This window comes from Panthera uncia, chromosome F1, assembly GCF_023721935.1.
Source record: "Panthera uncia isolate 11264 chromosome F1, Puncia_PCG_1.0, whole genome shotgun sequence".
Lineage (NCBI taxonomy): Eukaryota > Metazoa > Chordata > Mammalia > Carnivora > Felidae > Panthera > Panthera uncia.
Genome location: NC_064813.1, coordinates 9882512 through 9902737, shown reverse-complemented (window position 1 = coordinate 9902737; position 20226 = coordinate 9882512). Strand labels below are relative to the sequence as shown.

Sequence of the window (20226 nt, the reverse complement as noted above, 5' to 3'; positions counted from 1 at the left end):
CAATCATTCAAACGTGTCCAGGGCTCGAGGGTTCAGGCAAAAAAAGTAATTAACTAGTAAGCAAGAAAAGAAAAAGAATCCACGCTGACAGGATACGAAAAGAAATTTACACCCAACAGAACAGCAAGTGATTAGTCAGATGAATGAGGAACAAGGATGCTGGATCTGACCGCGGAAAGAACTGATAAGGCCCAGCTGCTTCCCATTAGCATGAATCTCTGCCATATTCCATCATTTCCATTGTGTCCTAAGATATGACTAAAGAATATGAGCTCCATTTGTTTCTTGTCCAAGTCTCCCTACAGCCCCTCCCCAACACAGTCCTTTCTGTTATTGAAAGCTCTGGGTCTCTACAACTTTATATCCCCTTTCCAACACATTATCTCCGTGAAACAGGTGGTGACAGTGGGGACAGCGGCTCTCTTTACATGCAAATGAATCCTAAAGCCCAGGTTTAATAGAAGCTCCAGCCACACGAACCTGGAATCCCAAGGGTCTCTTACTATTATAGACACTAATCACCCGAAACAGACCCAAACAGTAAAACGGGAAATGTATTTAGAGCAGATTAAAACTTGCTTTCATAATGCAACTTAGTTCAGACACAAAGTAATAAGTGTGTTCAGCCTTCCTTTTGGTGGCATGTTCTGATCAGACAAGAAGGAAGCCTGGAATATATACTTTATTTTTTTAAGCTTTTATGTATGTATGTATGTATGTATGTATGTATTGTATTTAGTTTTTTTTTTTTGTAATCTCTAAACCCATCATGGGGCTCCAACTCACAATCCCGAGATCAAGAGTTGCATACTCTAGCGACTGAGCCAGCAAGGCATCCCACCCTGACATACATTAAGCGCGTGTACATTCACTTAGTGGCACAACCCTCCTTCTAAAAGGGTCCAATACAATTTGTACATCAGAGACCTAAGAATCAAAATGAAACCATTCAAAAACTTAACAGCTGTCAAGATACATATGTTTACAAATATTTTACGTAATAAACATATTAATCTCCATTGAGGAGATATTTAAGACCATTTTGCAACTTCTAAAACATACTTAACTAAAAGAAAGGAAGTAAAAAATTGTGTGAGTTGATGTGATGTGAATTGAGTAACTACTCTTCCTTACTAGTCTCCTAGCCTTTCTACCCGCAAAATAACTTAACAGACAAACGTTCAGCACTGGAAAAATACTTCTGGTGTCTTAGAGCACAGACGGCTGAAAAGTTAAAAGTTTAATGTATTCACAAAGGCCGACCTATTACCAATAAAAATAAAAGACATTTATTGACTTACATGCCAAGCACTGTTCTTTTTTTTACAAACACTGTTATTCTTTATCTATATAACAATATTGTGAGCATCTCACATAGACAACATCTCCATTTAACCGAAGGAAAACTGAGGCACAGGGAGATGAAGCAATGAGTTCACACAGTAAACTGTAGAGCCAGGATACGAGACCAGAGGTTTCATTTTAGAACATGACACAGTAATTTAAAGAAAATATTTTTCTTGTGTAGGTACTAACCCACTCTTTAACTTCTACTCTGCAGCGATATCGTAACTCTAAACTGATGACTATAATGTCATCAATATAATGATCTCAATCAGAGGACGACTCCACTGCATGATGAAGCAACAGGTGACACGTGGGTTTAAAAAAGTCTCTAGTTTATCGAGAACATCTGCAAAGTAAGAAAAGATACCCCGAAAACTTATGACAAAGATAATTCCTTTTAAGGAGCTGCCTACGGCGTAGCAAACTCTTTGAAGAAAACAGCGCCAGGCATAACCACGTCACTTGTGTGCTACAGCAAACGGTTCTAATCAGATATTGGCCCGTGGCAGTTCTGACACAAAGAAAGTTTATTATAATTCTCTCAGTGAAAACTTACCCCAGTTATCTGTCCTCCAGCCAGCATCAGCTGGGTCTGGGGGATGGCTGCCTGCACTGAAGGCTGCTGGGAAGGCTGGCTTGGCTGCTGTGAATCCCCCGATTCTTCATTAGATTTAGACTGGGAGGGAAGGGGGGATAAGAGATTTCAAGTAACTGATTAAAGAATACTTCTTAGAACTCCATATTTTAAGACTTGTTTACAACATGGATTTATCTAGTCATGAGTTTTCTGGTTTCATTCTTTTCCTTTCTTATTAATCTTTGTATTTTCCTAATTTTAATATAGGAAATTTTTAGACTTTTTCTCACTTAAAAAAAAAAAATCACATTTCTTATTTGTCGTTTCCTAACTATAAAAGAAAGAAATGGTCAAATACAGAACACATGAAAGTAGAAAAATAAAATATAAAAATTACCCACAATACAAGTTGCTGGTATAGACTTCTTGTTCCAATGCCAGCAAAGTTGCACTTAACAACTTTTAAGAAAAAAAAAATTTGGTCCTCCACAAATCAACAGAATTTTTCAGAAACCCAGATCTCAACTTCAGAAATAAGGACTAAGGGAAAGCACATTCTCAACCCATCTCTACATCAGACCCTCCACCCCTGCATCCTGAGATGTATTCGGTGGTCAGCCTGAAACCCCCTCATGTATCATCTTGGAGCTGACAACTTGACCCACAGAACTCTGGATCTAATATCTATCTAAAATAACTGCAAATTTAGCATCTCTCATCAAGTAACACACAAGTTTGGAGGGGAAACGCTACAGTCAAGAGGGAAAGAGAACACACTCCTAAAAGGGACACTAAGAGGAAATTTTATGGTAATTAAAACTGGCTATGCGAGCATTAAAATTCTGCATAGATTTGCATATTTCCTACCACCTGTTTTGGGGACTACAGCAAGGCTAATTAACATAAAGGCTCTGATTAATTCTGCCAGTCATTGGGAGATAATTACAGTGCAGGACTGTAAACACGCCGCACTGGAGATACAGCCTGTTTGCCAACATCTCTCCAAGGGATGAAAGTTTACCATGGCAACCAAGGCAATTTTCTGCCTCCTCTCCCTCAGAAAGGAAGGTCACATTATCTCCTTTTCTTTTCTCTTCTTGCTTCCATGTGTTACCAGGTCCATATTCCGTTGGGTTCCCGGAACGCTCAACCCAAGGTCTTTAGTCATTAGCAACACTGAAATCAATCTTTTAGAATATGGCTTTCCCCTCTTGACTGTCAGCTACCTAAACACTATAACGAAAGGAAGCAGCAGATTGACTGAATTATGGAGTAACGCATAATAACTGAACTTTGTTTTACCACATGATTTGTGCATCGGCAAAGTAGCCAGACTTAACCTTTGTTTTTAAAATTTTGATCCGACGCAGCCCCTCAATAACTACACCAGGCTTAGTTACGAACCTTAGAAGCACAGCACTTTAGAGCAGAGAGGGACCCTGGCAAGCTTCTAAACTTCCCCACTTAAACAAATGTAAAAAAAAAGGAACCCCAGGATGTTCAGTGACTTGCCAAAGGTCATACAGCTAGTTAGTGGCAGAGCTAGAATGCACACTAAAAACCTCTGTACCTCAGCCCAGTGCTCTTTCCTCTACACTATAAAACCACAAAAAGGCATCTGGAAACAAAAAGGGATTTACAAATTATTTGGCTTTGTGTTTAGGTATGTGTTATCACTGTAAAACTCAGAAACAGCTTCCTACACTCACGTATGCTCCCCCAGATAAAAATTAAATAAACTTACATATCCAACTCTGCAAGTAGACTTCTCTTGTTCATCTTTTGTCATTCACAGTAGTATAACATAAACTGGATTTTTATGAATGTGTTGTCAATGATTATCAGTATTTGGATCTCAAAGACATTAGGTAATCAAAAAAGGTAATACTCCTGTTTCCTATTATAAAATTATTGCATGCTCATTACAAAAAAGTCAGAAAAAATATGGGAAAAATAGTAAAACTGATCCATAATCCCGAAACCCAGCTTACCTGTACATTTAAAGACTGAGCAGCAGCCTGTAAACTTGTTCCAGCGAGCTGGACCTAAAAGTAAAGTAGTGACGTAAAGTTCTAGTACGATACTATTGACATCCATCATTCGAAGTTGACATCAGCAAGTATTTCAAGAATCTCTACTAAGTGCACGTCACTGAGTTAGAACTAAGAACACAAAGAGGTCTATCTTACAGAGGTAAAACTTTATGGACAAGCTCACGGTTCCTCCACCTCCTACCAGAAGATGCTGTTACCAGTTCTTTTCTGAACATGTTTTCCCACACTAAGCGTCATCAGGCGTGCCACTCTTGTATTAGACACTCCTTATCCTGTTTATAATCACTGGACACTTAGATTCTAAAAGCTTAATTCAGGGGCGCCTGGGTGGCTCAGTCGGTTGAGCGTCCGACTTCAGCTCAGGTCACGATCTCACGGTCCGTGAGTTCAAGCCCCGCGTAGGGCTCTGGGTTGATGGCTCGGAGCCTGGAGCCTGCTTCCGATTCTGTGTCTCCCTCTCTCTCTGCCCCTCCCCCGTTCATGCTCTGTCTCTCTCTGTCTCAAAAATAAATAAACGTTAAAAAAAAAAAAAAAAAAGCTTAATTCATCCATTATATAAAGAACACATGAGAACAAGCTACTTACATACATTATTTTTATCATTATAAACAATCAGAATTATCTACTCATTCTAATTTCAAAATTTTCCTGTATATACCAGGGTAAAAACCTTACATATACATATGTGTGCGTGTGTATATATACACACACACAACACCTATACAGTCAAGTCCTTAGAACATTTATAGTCATAACTCAAAACTGCTGGCTGAAATAAAGACTCTGTCCTATAATCCACACATGAAAGTCTGTCACAACATTTCATGCATTCAGAAAGTTAAAAAACCATGGTTATATCAGAATAAGGGACATTGTTTGGCAGCCACGTTAATACCACGTGAATACAACATTTCATGCATTCAGAAAGTTAAAAAACCATGGTTATATCAGAATAAGGGACATTGTTTGGCAGCCACGTTAATACCTGATTCTGGCAAGTGTCATCAATGGGTGCTCTAATGGGTGAGAGGTGGGGAATAACATGATATTTACATATTCTCAACCATCTCTCCACTGATACTTATTAATTACAAAAGGAAAAGTCACCACTAAGGACACACGTGCCTTCTGGTATAATCCACCAAGAACACAATACTACTTATGTTGTACTCCTCCCCAAACCCAAACCGAGCAACACTACAGAATGACTAGTTTGTACTCTTCAAAAATGTCAATGTCCTGAAAATAAAGAAAGACTATGTATGGGGAAAAAGAATATAAGTTAGAGTAGAATAAATGAAGTGTAAATTAGAATGGCAGCAGTCAGCACAAAAAGTAGGAAACATGAGAGACAGTGCTACTACATAGGATCCTGGCAACTGACTGGATATAGATAAAGAAAGAAGTCATGAATTATTCCAGGGTTCAAATCTGAGAGACGGAAAAAATGGTAGTGTCACTGACAGGAAGACGACGAGTTCCACTTTCGATATATCCTATAACTTCAAGGTTTCCTGAAGTTAAGTGTTAGTATGGAGCTCATATAGAGTTCAGAGCTAAAATGAATGGACTGCTGCCCTTTGTTTATAATTTTTAAAAAATGTTTATTTATTTTACAGAAGGAGAGAAACAGAGTATGAGTGGGGGAGGGGCAGACAGAGAGGGAGAGACACGGAATCCGAAGCAGGCTCCAGGCTCTGAGCTGTCAGCACAGAGCCCGACACGGGGCTCGAACTCACGAACCGTGAGATCACGACCTGAGCCGAAGTCGGACGCTTAACCGACCGAGCCACCCGGGCGCCCCTAAAATTCCTTGATTTAAAGTCCTTTGGTATGGGGCATATTGAAGGTTCAAGGATTCTGAGCTGGAGGCCTTGTAGCTGATGCGGGAGTTGTACTCATCTCGGAATTTGGATCCAATGGAGAAAAGACTGCATATCATCTATGTACCTTCAGGGATTTTTAAATACATTTGGACCATCACAAATTTATGCCAGATGGACACTTAATATAAGCCACCTAAACTATCAAAAATGCTATCCCTCTAAGAAACCAGAAAACTCGTTGGAGGCTACAATATGTTTTTAGGGGGAAAAAAAATCAACATGAAAATAACATTTTTGTTCTTCTACAATATATTCTTAAATTATTTTAGATGCTAAATCATCTTAATATTTTATCCAGAAGTTTCATGTAGAAGTTTCTCTACTTTCAGAAACACAAAGCTATGCACCTGACCAAAGTCTGTCAACTAGGGCCTCCCTCTAGTAGAAGATGCTAATGGCTGCCTGCACACTATCCCTTTGAATTTGTAGAATAAACAGGCTTTAGAGGACCTTTCTAAAATTTCACCTGTTTCAATCACAGGAGCTTCTTTTATATAAAGCGTAGGTAGTCTAAAAACATATTTTATGAGCTCAAAGACATATGAAGATACATTTTATGAAGACATATTCTGAACTGAGAGCCTTAGTCAGCAGGTCTCAGCCAATGGTGACTACATCCTTTTGGATGACTTTGTAATTTACTACCTTCAGTGAGCCATCACAGACCCACAGCGACAAAAACAGTAACCCCGTTGTTATATACGTTCCATTCATAACAAAGAATTCCTTTTTTTCACACAGCTGCGGGGTCAATAGCTATATAGTCAATTAAGCTACAGGATTCCAGCCGAACCATTCAGAAGGACACAATTAGGTGCGATTAGCACAGGCTTTAATCAATGTAAAAAGTCCCACATGCTGAAGTAACTTCCCCAGGCCCTCGCATTTCATGCCTCCATTTTTTTACCCTCCCTGATGGTTGAGCAGAGCATCCTACCTGATGGAGATGTCCCAGAAAAGCCTGGGCCTGGGCCGTTGAGATTGCTCCCCCAACAGGCACGGGCTGCTTCTGAAAGTCCAGACCATTGGTTTGTGTGCCTGGAAAGCAAGCACGATAATGTAACTATTAAAAACAAACTCAACTGAAATAAAGCACTAGCCTTCAGTCACCAGCACTGATCAGCCATCAATTTTGTAGAAGCACTTTCCTAAGTACCTCCAAGGACGAGAGGGATTTAAAAGAAAAAGGACATACAGTAAAATGATTTCTCTACTAAAGGGAGGGCGGCGGGACAAATAAATGAACACTAAGCTTAAGAAACAGAAACTAAAATATAAAAAATGAATCCCAGCCATAAAGGCAGTGTTAGAGAATTTGGAAGTGAATGCAGTGTTTGGGGTCAGAATAAGCACGGCACTTAGAAGGAAGACATTATTGTCACTGTCACTGTTGGGAAGAATGGTAGAAGACGGACTTCTAAAGAGGGACTGAAGTGCTCTTCTGGTCCCCAATTCTCCATATTTGGCATGGACAGAAGAAACTCACTGGTGACTTTGCAAGATGATTTGTTCTTATGCTTTTACTACATGACAATCTCATGGCGAAAACAACCATCTGCAGAACGTTTTTAATGATTTCTTCATTTCCAAAGTATAAACTGCTGCATATATCTAATTAGCAAGACCTCTGCTGTAACTATAATCTTCTAAATGTCATCCTGTGCTTTTTAACCACTGATGCTGCAATCAGATGTTAGAAGAGGACGGACTAATTTATGGAAAGACATATCACCCTAATGCTCAAGTATTTTTTTAAGGATATAATACATGGTTTTCAAACTACAATATCCAGGTACTATTTAGAAATCACCAGAATTCTTTGCACTCAACAAAATATAACAGACTCCAGGAACCTGCAAGAATCACTGAGGCACATGAATGTGGTCCTGACCTGCCAGTTCCTACCACTCAAACAACCCATCTGCCCGTCCTCACTCCCGTGTGTGCACACATGGAGCACACCTGTTGACACCTGTTGGGACAGTACGAGGCAGAACATCAAAGTAGTATTTCTAAACGGCTACTAACTTCTGCCTTCATATACTCTCATTTCTAGCACACGAATCACTTTCAGAAGAATAATGAGGTAGATCACGGGACTCAAGAGACCTATTTAAGGTTTCCGTGACATAATTCTAAAAGGAGTGTCCATATATTTCCACCTGCTTAAACCCTCATAGTGTATCGTTCTCTTATGGTTTTTTCCTAAAGTTTCCCATAAATAGTAAATTAAAGAACTACCTAGACATAAACATTGAATCAAGTTAAAAGGGTACATACTTGTGTCAAGTAGTGAGAAACTAGTGTGAAATAAAACTTAAAAGTAATTAATTAGGGTCACCTTCATGAGCCACGTACAGAAGTTTCATTATTTTAAAGTTGCACATTTTGTCATTAGCCACTGGTCTCCATCTCCATGCAGAAAATCACTAATGCTCAATATATATGACATAAATGCGTAAGACTGAAAGAAGATGAGATTTTGAAAAACAGAGACAAGCGGTTAATTAACACGTCACCAATACAGGAAGTCTTCCAGAACCAAATATTTCACTCTCATGGAGATCCTAAAAATTCCATACACTGGTTCCACTTGCAAGTTCCCACAAAAATGAGAAGCTTGTGAATCACAAAGCACTATAACACACGACTGACTGATTTCTATCCTTGGTACAGAGCCTGCCACAGTGGCCTATAAGTAATACTATTTAGGTGCCCTGTCTCTACCTCTTGGGGGGGATGCATAAAGGCATGGTATCTAAAGCCAGCGAAGTGAAAGGACATTCTTAGACAATTCAATTAAACAGAGATAAATTCAATTCAGATAAATAGAGATTTAAGATGCAAAAGCAGGTATTTTTTTAAGTAAAACTCTGAGGCTCCCCTATAAGGTAAGGGATGGAAGAAAGGAGGGATCACAGGGAAATCATTCTTGTAAAACATAAAGACCTAACCTGGGCTAAAAGGAAAGAAGAAAGAACACACACACACACACACACACACACACACACACACACACACACATCAGACTTGAGTATGAAGACGGTAGTACAGGGAGACAGGATGTTGGGAGTCAAACCAAATGTGTGCCAGAGAAAACAGGAACATAAATAAGGAACTGGGGGTATTAACAGCTTGGGAGAGAAGGTGAATTATGTAAGAAGATTAACATAAGATATACAGAGTTTGAGAAACCCCAAAACAACGTAAGAAAAGTGACCCAGAAGGCATTTAGAAATGACAGAGGCCAGAGATAAAGACTCTATAAAGTTGCCACCGAGCAGTGTTACTGAGGTGAACCTTGGAGATCTTGAATCCAACCTCCTTATTTTACTGGAACAAACAGATTAAGGAATCTTAAGTGAATTATTCAAAATGTCACAGCTAGTTAGTGGAAGAGCCCAGACAAGGACAGGGTCCCCTGGTTATATCATTCACAGGGAAGTGATAGGTGAAATCTGAAGAGTAAAAGTGTCAACCAACTAAGAGTGGATATAGAGCAAAGAAGCCTGAAGAGGGCACCTACATTAGGAAATGTAAAGACAAAGATTAAGCAGTTAGAATACAGAAAAAAAAATCCCTTAGGACTAGGGTGCCTCAGGAGCCTTGTAGCCAAAGCAAGTTACAAGGACAGGGTAGTTTAGTGCTGTCAAATGGTACAGAAAAAGATCAAATACTAAGAAATTAAACCAAAGATAATAGATAAAAGGGAATAAAGGAAAGACCAACAATAATCAAAGAGGGGAAAAACCCCACATAACAGAAACACCAGCTTGGTTCTTTCAAAAGAACCGTATAGATTATAAACTGGTATGATGGAATAAAAAAATAAAAGAGAAGGAGCAAATGATTTAAGGATGACAGAAAGAAGGACACAATAAAAAAATGCCGCAGATACTATAAAAGAGGATTATCATGAACCAATAAAATTCATGCCAATGAAAGTAAAACTTAAAAATGGATTACTCTCTAGAAAATATAACTTACCGAGACTGACTCAAGAAGAAACAGAAAATCTAAAGGGTCCTGTAGTATTTGAATAAATTTAATTTGTCAGTAAAAATCTTCCCAAAAGGAAAAATGAAGACAATTTCACTCTGCTTGCTTCCAGAAATCCAAAGGAAAAATAATTCCAGTATTTCACAACTTTTTCAGAGTAGGGGGAAAAAGTAAACAATTCCTAACTCACTTTATGAGGCCAGTAGAATCTCAATACCAAAACCTGACAAAGAGGAGTATAAAAAGGAAAAAAAAAATACATGCCTGTTTTACTCACAAACATATAAAAAAGTATCCTAAATAGTACTAGCAAAAATAATCTAATAAGGTAAAATATTAAGACTACAATGGACTGGGGGTGCCTGGCTGGCTCAGTCAGCAGAGCATGAGACTCTTGATCTCAGGGTCACGAGTTCAAGCCCCACATTGTATGTGGAGCCTGCTTAAAATAAAGATTAAATTTTAAAAAGACTACAGTGGATTTATTCCAGGAATGCAGGGTTAGTTTGGGGTTAAAAAAATAAAAAAATGTGGGGTGCTTGGTCAGTTAAGCGTCTGACTCTTGATTTCAGCTCAGGTCATGATCTCACAGTTCGTGAGTTTGAGCCCCACGTCGGGCTCTGTGCTGACAGCTCGGAGCCTAGAGCCTGCTTCAGATTTCTGTGTCTCCCTCTCTCTCTGCCCCTCACCCACTCACACTCTGTCTCTCTCTCTCTCTCTCAAAAATAGACATTAAAAAAAAATTAAAAAGAAGTTTAAAAATAAATAAATGAATAAAATAAACACTTTTAAAAAATCAATTAATGGGATTCACCACATTCATTAAAAGGGGAAAACATAATCATCTCAAAGAATAAAGAAAAGCCTTTTCAATTTTCAATTAGAAATTTTCTAACTGAATTAGAAAAATTCAACATCCACTTATGATAAAAATTCTACGCATAAGAATAGAAAGAAACTTCCTTAACCCTTATAAAGAGTAAAAAGCACTCCCTTTAAGATTAAGAACAAGATAAGTGTGCCAGCTACTGGAAGGCTCAGCCAACAAAACAAGGCAAGAAAAGAAAATACAGAAGTTGGAAAAAAGAAATAAAACTGTCTTTTCAGATGATTTGATAATGTAAATAGAGTATCCTAAGGAATCTAATGATCTATTTCTAGAATAAGAGAGTTTAATAAGGCTACAGCACACAAAATCTATTTTAAAACTGCTTTCATACACCAAAAGAAAACATTTCTTACTAATTTTAACACTTCCAAAAATATACAATTCTGGGAATAAATCTATCAAACGACAGCAAGTCCTAATCAGTAGAAAACTGTAAAACTTTATTTAAAAATTATAAAGAGGGCATAAATAAATGCTCATTTACTAGAAGCCTCAACACAGTAAAGATGTTAGTCCATTCCAAACTGATCTATGGAATCAAAGCAATTTCATATGAAAATCTCAACAACTTTTTTTTTTTTATGTTTACTTATTTTTTAGAGAGAGTGAGTGGGGGTGGGGGGTAGCAGAGAGAGAGAGAGGGAGACAAAGAATCCCAAGCAAGCTCCACACTGTCACTACAAAGCCTGATGTGAGGCTAAAACTCACGAACCATTGAGATCATGACCTGAGCTGAAATCAAGAGTTGGATGCCTAACCGACTGAGCCACCCAGGTGCCCCTCAACAAGTTATTTTCTTTCTCTTTTTCCTTCATTCTCCTTCTCGGGGTTGGGGGGGGGGGTGTGTGTGTGTGTGTGTGTGTGTGATTGACAGACTGATCCTAAAATTAATTAATTAACTGATTAATTTTAAAGTTTATTTTTTTTAGTCATCGCTACACCCAACGTGGGGCTTGAACTCACAACCTGGAGATTAAGAATCCCATACTCTTCTGACTGAGCCATCCAGATGCTCCATGATTCTAAAATTTAAGTAGAAGGGCGAAGGGTCAAGATGCTTTAAAAAAAAAAAAAAAAAGTGGAAGGACCTGTATTCTTTGAGACATTACGAGTTATCGCAGAATGACAATAATTAGAACAGTGCAGCACTTGTGCAGGACGAGCAGGCCAGAGCAGAATCTGGAAACAGAGCCACACGTATCTTTAGACACTTGATACATGACAGGGAGTGCTGCTCGTCATGGAGTAAGGGACGGAGTTTTCAATAGAAGGGTAACTGGGTATCCATTTGGGAAAAAAAATGAAATTAGATCAATTCACACCATACAAAAGAGATAAAGAAGAAAAAAAGCAAGCAAGCAAGCAAAAGAAGATATTTTCAGAAGGATTAAAGGCTTAAATGTGAAGTACAAAACTAGTACCTTTTCAGAAGACGAACTAAGAGTATATTGTCATAACCTAGAGAAAAGGAAGGATTTGTGTATCGAGACTCCAAAAATGAAGACATACGTTTACTTCAAAACTGAAAGCTCTGTTCATCAAAGGACTACATAAAGAGAATGACAAGGAAAAAAATATACGTAATACATACAAAGGATTAGTATTCAGAACACACAAAGAACTCGTATGAATCAATTAAAAAAGTCAACCCAATAGAAAAAAATGGGCAAAAAACAAATGAATAGGAATTTCACAAAAGAAGAAACATAAATGGTGCACAAACACTAGAAAAGGTGTTCAGCTTCCTTGGAAACTAGGTAAATGCAAATTAAAATCCAAATACAATACTACTTTACACCCACGAAATTGGCTAAAATTACAAAGGTGGTTAATGTCAAGTTTTGGTGAGATAAATTCTTATTCTCTGTTGGTAGCAATATAAACCAGTACAAATGCTTCGGAAAACTGGCGGCAAACCATAAGAGACTCTGAACAAACTGCGGGTTGCTGGAGGGGAGACAGGCTAAATGGGTGATGGGCATTATGGAGGGCACTGTTGGGATGAGCACTGGGTGCTCTGCTGGGTTCTACTCCTGAAACCAATACTACACTGTATGTTAACTGACGTGAATTTAAATAAATGAATTTTAAAAAAAAGGAAAAAACACTGCTGGCAGTACTGAGTAACACTGGAATAAGTTCAGCAATTACACTACTAAGGAAACTCTGGTGACTTTCATGCATATGCATCAAGAGATAAGTACAAAATTATCTTATGGCAGTATGTCTGGAATAGCAAAAGCCTAAAAACAACCCAAATGTCCATCACTAATAAAACGGATAGAAAACTTGTGATGTACTCATATAATGGGATATTATATCCAGTGAAAATGAATTATAGACATATGTACTAACTTGGATGAATCTCCAAAACATAATGTTGAGCAAAAGAAACCAGTCAGAACATAGTATGATTCGATTTATGTAGTGGGGACAGGTGAATCTAAGTATTATTTGAGGAAGTAAATACACAGATGCAAAAAATGTGGAAAGAAAAGCAATGTGACCAATAATGCTGAATTCAGGATGATTGTTCCCTCCGTGACAGAAGAAGCGACTGTGACCAGGGTGGACCTACACTGGCCCCCTGGGACATGGCAACAGTCTGATTCATGGCCAGAGTGGTAGACACAGGAGTGTTTATACATACATGTTCACATACAGGATTCTAAGAGTATTACGTTCACATGAAAACAGGAAAACACCCACAGTGACAAAATAGTTGCAGTACAATTTCAGAGACACATCCAGATGGCAAGGAGCAAAGGAAAAAGCAGGTGGTAATGAAGCCAAAGTGGTGAGCAGGGGTCCTTCCTTTAGTAAGTCTGGCAGTGGTGGGAGACAGAGAGGACAGTAGTTGAAAGGGGCGTAGACTGGGGTGGAGGGTGAAGTCTGTGGGCTGATAAACCCACACACACCTCGAGATTTTGAGGGAAGGTTCCACGGGAAGGGATACACTGAAGATACAAGAACAAGAGGAGGTGAAGAGATGAGGCAGGAGCTTGAAGGAAATGAGAAGACACAGAATTAAGAGTGAAAAGTGGAGGATCATAATAATGGAAATGAATATCTTAAAAGCGAACGAAAAGGAGAAGACGGACCTAGAAACACATAACGCAGAGGGAGGTGGTGGGGCTCAAATCAGACAGCTACACTTTTCTCAGTAGTCCAAAGGTAGGCATTTTCAGAAAATAAAAACAGGAAAACAGAAAAAAGGTAGAAAGGTTCGAGATAAGAGAAGAGGTTTGGGAATGTAAGGGATGCGGCAGGGAATCCATCAGAGGTTGAGTCCAAGGCCAGCACAGGTTCCAGTGAAGGCCCAGCTGAATGCACATGGAGTTCAAGAAACGGGGAGTCCTCATCTCCCCGGAAGTTCGTTTCTCTCTTCATAACCAGCACTCAAGGATCACATACAAAAACGAAGGCTTCCTTGCTTCAGGAAGAGTTCACGCTACCCGGCTTCACACAGGTTTCTGACTCTCAAAGCCCTTTAAGAAGAGGGCGCAGCTCAAATGCTACCTTTTCACGGTTCCCAGCTCTCTAACCCAAAAGCAAAAATCTGTACCTTCTATATACTAATGCAACACATTTGGTACTTCTCCAGCATTTTTTGGGGGTGGAGAAGGGAGAAAACTGAGCTATGGCACACACAACAATGTGGATGAATCTCAAACATACAATGCTAAGCGAAAGAAGCCAGACTCAATAGCTACCTTGTATGATTCCATTTATGTGGCATTTGGGAAAAGACAACACTGAAAGGGACCATCAAAAGGAATCAATCAACCGCCTTAGTTTACACATGAGAAAAACAGAAAAATACGCAGAACTATTCCCACTGAAATAACTGAGCTGGATAGTAACTGAGGCCAAGACTGAAATTCGGAATCCCTTGACTCTCTTCTCATTGTTCCTTCTACTAGACCATTCTGTGACCAAGGAGTCCAATTCAACACTAATTAGCAAAGAATATTAACCAAGTGGCCAACCAGTAACTACAGTAAGGTCACGCTCATAAGGAGATAGCACATGATGAGGGTATAAGAAATTTGAGCCTTTGGGTTTTTTTTTTTTTTTAAGTTTATTTTGAGAGAGAGAGAGAGAGAGAGAGTGAGCGAGCGAGCGAAGGAGGGGCACAGAGAGAGGGAGAGAGAGAATCCTAAACTGGCTTTGCACAGTCAGCACAGAGCCCGAAGCGGGGCTCGAACTCACAAACCATGAGATCATGACCTGAGCCGAACGTAAGAGCTGGAGGCTTAAACGACTGAGCCACCCACGTGCTGCAAGCCTTTGGTTTCTACTTCACAGCTTGTTGCTTCAGTAATACCTATTTTAGGATAAGATAAAATTTTTAAGTGGATCAGTCCAATTTTATAGCTTATGAAAAATATTACCACATTAAATAAAAACAACTTTTGGCCAGAAACAAAAAGCCGGGGGGGGGGGGGGGGGGGGGGGGACTCAAAACAGGAAACAAATCAAAATGCCAATAGTAGCTACATTAATCTTTATTTTTCACAGTATCTATCAAGAGTATTACAACTAGTGATAACCACTTTCACTTTTCCTAAAACAGGCTTCCTTTCCATTTTTCCTTCAATGTCATCTCCAAAGTGATCTCTAAGAGGAGACTGACTTCCGTTATTTAACCTGTGCAGAGTACATCTGTTTTTTTGTAAGGGGAACGGTTCACTCATTTACCCTCTTCCTATTGTTGTGTCTCCATAAATGAACATGGAAATCTACACCCTCTGAACACTAATGTTAAAATGCATAAATGGGACAGGAAACACAACCTAGTAGGGAATAAAGAACGGTGACAGGAGGAGAAGAACGGGGGGAGGAAGGAGGAGTCAGAGAGAAAGGTGAGGTGATGCCCTCATAATAGGACCCCAGCACAGATGCCCTCTACATCTCCTCTATGCTGCACAGTGCCAGGTATTCCTCAACATGCTTCTGGAATCTACTCTTTAGGAAGACTTTAAGGGCCCATCTAGCTATAATATTTCCCCAAAACTTAATGCCTATTCAACCTAGTTTTTCTTAAGTAAGGGCACTTAATCCTTACTTAAGAGATAACATTAATATTTTTCAAATAGATCAACCCTTTAAGGCCAGTAATTAAAACTTACAGGAATATGATATTTTTGTAATCTCTCCAGGATAGAACTATGTCTAAAGGAAACCATGATACTTTAAAAAGAAAAAAAATCTTTTTTCTAATGTCCATGGCCTCAGATTCTTTTGCTAAATGCATGGAAATAGATTTGTTACTGTGGTTCTCAGACCAAGTATCAGAATCATTCACATCACAAAACAGAATTAAATCAGAGGAAAGAAGTGGGTTACAGAGAACTGAAATTTCTGGAATGCTGGAAAATATTTAGGTATTCTCTAATTTCAAAGGAGGATCAAAAATTATTTACTGTGAGTGGAGACCTAAACCCTGAATATATAAAAGGGCAAGGTATGCTCTTTATTCTCAGATCTATTAAGATCCTCCTTGTAAGCAGAGTGTCATAGGCAGCTGCCTTCCCCCATCCCCGCAATTAAGAATGTTGGGGACAGAGGGAAGCTACATTAAATATACTATACCTGTGCTGAGGCTACTTTGCTTCCAATAACATTTAGTATCATTGGCTAATTAAATGGGGAACTTAATTTAACTTGCAGTGTACATGATCTCCTCTTACAGTCTGGTCCATCTGTGGGGCCCCTGGGTGACTCAGTTGGTTAAGCGTCTGACTCTTGATTTCGGCTCAAGTCATGGTCTCCTGGTTCATGAGTTTGAGCCCCACATGGGGTTTCGTGCTGGCAACGCAGAGCCTGCTTGGGATTCTCTGTCTCTGTCTCTGTCTCTCTCTCTCTGTCCCTCCCCTGCTCATGCTCTCTCTCAAAAATAAATAAAACATTAAAAAAAAAAATCTGGCCCATCTGAAAACTCTATACTGCCTTCATTATTTTTAACCTATTCTAATAGTGACTACTCTGGAATATAGATATAGGGATTATTTGGCTGTTTCCAAAATGATTAACTAAGTCTTAACCAACCAGGTTGTCCACCTCTACAATTTGAAAGAAATTTCTTTCTTTTCTTTCTTTTCTTTTCTTTCTTTCTTTCTTTCTTTCTTTCTTTCTTTCTTTCTTTCTTTCTCCTTCCTTCCTTCCTTCCTTCCTTCCTTCCTTCCTTCCTTCCTTCTTTCTTTTAGTGTTTATTTATTTTGAGAGACAGTATGAGTGGAGGAGGGGCAGAGAAAGAGCAAAAGAGAATCCCACTGCCAGCACAGAGCGCAACACGGGGTTTGATCTTCTCAACCATGAGATCATTGGCCTGAGCTGAAATCAAGAGTTGGATGCTTAACCGATTGAGCCACCCAGGCGCCCTGAAATTTTTCCTTTCAAATGAACGGTTTTACCTTTATAGGATAAACCTATCATTATGGCAATACACACGAGAGTTATGACTGAATCATCTCCCGTTTGCAGTGAGACTACTGTTTTTGTTTATGTGCATTTTGTTTTGCTATAATTATTTAGGCATAAACAAAAACTAAAGAGAACCAAGAATATCATGTAGAAGAAAGATCCTGCTGGAAGAATAAACGCTACATTCAACAAACATTTACTGTGCATTGGTGTGTCAAGTACTGAGGTTAGATAAAGATGAAAACAACACAGTCCTTGCTCTTAATTAGTTCTCAGGCCTATTAATTCATTCATTAAAGAAATACTCACTGAGTACACTGAATATCTATGTGGCAGACACTGTTCTTGATGCAAGAGATAGAATAGTAAAGAAGAGAGACAGAAACCACGGTTTCATAGAGCTTACATTCCAGTGTGGGGAAGAGACAATAAAAGTGAAAAATACTGAACATCAGGTAGGAATAAATGCAATGCAAAAATAACGAGGAAAAGACATAAGGAGTCTGGTGGGGGTGTACCAGTAACCACAGTGCTTTCAGTTTCATGCAAAGATACACACATTGTGGCAACTCCAACAACAGATAGGGTGGTCAACAACAGGGTACGTATGACCAGAACATAGAAAGGGGACTTGAAGGGAGAAGAGAACAGGCAGTGCTGGGGAAAACTTCCTGGAGGCAACATTTTGGTTGAACCTTAAAGCGGAAGAGACAAAATTAACCTGAAATGGCTATGTGATGGAGAACACCCAACCTTTCCCTATCAGAAGCAGAAGACACTGTAATACGAAAGTTTACCATCCAGGAATCCAAATGAACAATCCTAGGTATTCTATTAGGTCCTTGGGTTACAAAGATAAACAAGTTATACACCGAAAGGACGTGGGGCTCACAGTTGGGTATGGGTGACAGATAAGAAAAAGTATTATAATGTGAAAGACAAGCACCACAAAGAAGTTACCTACAGAAAAATGGCAGAATGTACAACACAAACAAGAAGAGAGTCACCATCCTCAAACAAAGAAAGGCAGAATACAGTATTTGCTCAAAGAAAGGTACAAAGTGCTTTGAGAGTTCTAGCATGGCTAAGAAGAAGGGGAGAGTCAGACATAAAGGTGGGCTGGGGTTACAGTGAGGCCTGAACCACCAAGGTAAGAAAAGTGAAAACCTAATGGTTCAGATGTAAACACAGTTTATATTAGCCACTGTTCATCTCATTACCATACGACATTCTGACCACGATATCGAGGGAGATACACAAAGACACAATAGGAAAAAAGAGACAGGATTCCGTTTCTAATATTATTTCCTGAGGAAAAATGAGTGCAGTTTGCTACTTTAAAAGTACATTATTCGGACACGTGGGTAGCTCAGTTGGTTAAGCGTCCAACTCTTGGTCTCAGCTCAGGTCACCTCGCAGTTTTGTGGGTTCGAGCCCCACGTCGGGCCCTGCACTGACAATGTAGAACCTGCAAAGAGAACTCTCCTCTCCCTCTCTCTCAGCCCCTCCCTTGCTCCCTCTTTCTCTCTCTCAAAATAAATAAATAAACTTAAAAAAAAAGTACATTAAAAAAAAAGTACATCACGCAACCCATTAGGATACCCATAAGAGGAAAAAACACGGAAAACAAGCGTTGGCAAGAATGTGGAGAAACTGGAATCTTTGTACGCTGACTGTGGAAACGTAAAATGGCTCAGCTGCTGCGGAAAAGAGTTTGGTGGTTCTTCAGAAAGTTAAACGCAGCATTATTATAGTGACCCATCAATTCCACTGCTAGCAATATACCCAAAAGAACTGAAAACGGGTACTCAAACAAATCTCTGTCCATGCATGTGCACAGCAGCACTACTCATAACAGCCAAAAAGCAGAAACAACCCAAAACGTCCATCAGCAGATGACTGGATAAACAAACCGCGGTGTATTCATACGGTGGAATATTACTCAGCCATAAAAGGGAGTGAATCTCATACATGCTACAACATGAATGAGCCTCGAAAGCATTATGCTAAGTGAAGGAAGCCAGACACACAAAAGGTCACACAGCATAGGATTCCATTCATAGGAAATATCCAGAATAGGTAAATCTGCAGAGACAGAATACAGATGTATGGTTGCCAGGGGCGGGGGGGGGGAGGGGAGAAGAAAATAGACAGCTGCTTCCTGAGTAAAGGTTTCCCTTTGGGGGCGATAAAACTATTCCAGAGCTGGATAGAGGCAGTGGCTGCACAAACTGTGAATGTACTTAAATGCCAATGAATTGTTCACCTTAAATGGTTAATTTTATGTTATATACATTTCACCTCAATTAAACAAAAACGCAAACAAATCTGACCGTACAAATCTTGCTTCCCTTTGGGCTCAAAGGTTGCCCACAGCAACCAGTCTCACCCAGCCAATGGGCTGCTGACACTGTGCTACAGACCCAGTAATGGGGGCCAGGGGGCCTTCTATTCTAAGCTACCTCAGTTATCAGTGCTTAGAAACCTAAAGCTTCCCTTCCTGGGAATTCTGACTCCTGAATCATCCATTCTTTTTGTGCCACTCCCTCCTACTGGTTCCTCTCCTTAACATACAAATGTACTTGACCTCCTCTCCTATTCTTTCCTTCCATTTATTTAATATAGAATCACCACCATCATCGTCACGTTCAGAATAAATACTGCCAGTTACTGAGCACCTACTGAGTCATACATCTATTTGCTTTCAATGTATACATCGCTTTTACACAATGATTTATTACTATTGACAGCTAAGAAAACTGTGACACAGAAAGAAACCATTTGCCCAAAGTAACATGACTGGTAAGTGAAAAGACCCAGGGACCTGATTCCAGGTGGTCTGGCTGCAGAGCCCGAGCTCCTAACCACTATGCTGTACAACCTCTCACAGTTTCTGTTCAGAGTGGCCTACATTCATCATTCCCCTTCTTCAGTCATTCACCTCTCTAGCCACAGCGATTTCTTTCTCTACCACTTACCCAAAACCATTTAACAGGCCCCCTAGTAATGACTAACCGCCAACTGCAGAGGTCACAGTTTAAGCCTCCC

At 39.5% G+C, this 20226-nt stretch overlaps 1 protein-coding gene across 4 annotated transcripts in view; it reads right to left on the bottom strand.

The window, feature by feature from the left end:
- The window catches only part of POU2F1 (POU class 2 homeobox 1), a 184187-nt gene that overhangs the window by 42499 nt on the left and 121462 nt on the right, over positions 1 to 20226 (bottom strand). For all 4 annotated transcript variants that reach the window (XM_049635148.1, XM_049635149.1, XM_049635152.1 and 1 more), the window contains 3 exons: positions 6802 to 6902; positions 3916 to 3969; positions 1904 to 2023 (listed from right to left, as the gene is read on the bottom strand). In XM_049635148.1, the coding sequence (XP_049491105.1) occupies positions 1904 to 2023; positions 3916 to 3969; positions 6802 to 6902 (275 nt within the window). The remainder of the gene's footprint in view (positions 1 to 1903; positions 2024 to 3915; positions 3970 to 6801; positions 6903 to 20226) is intronic.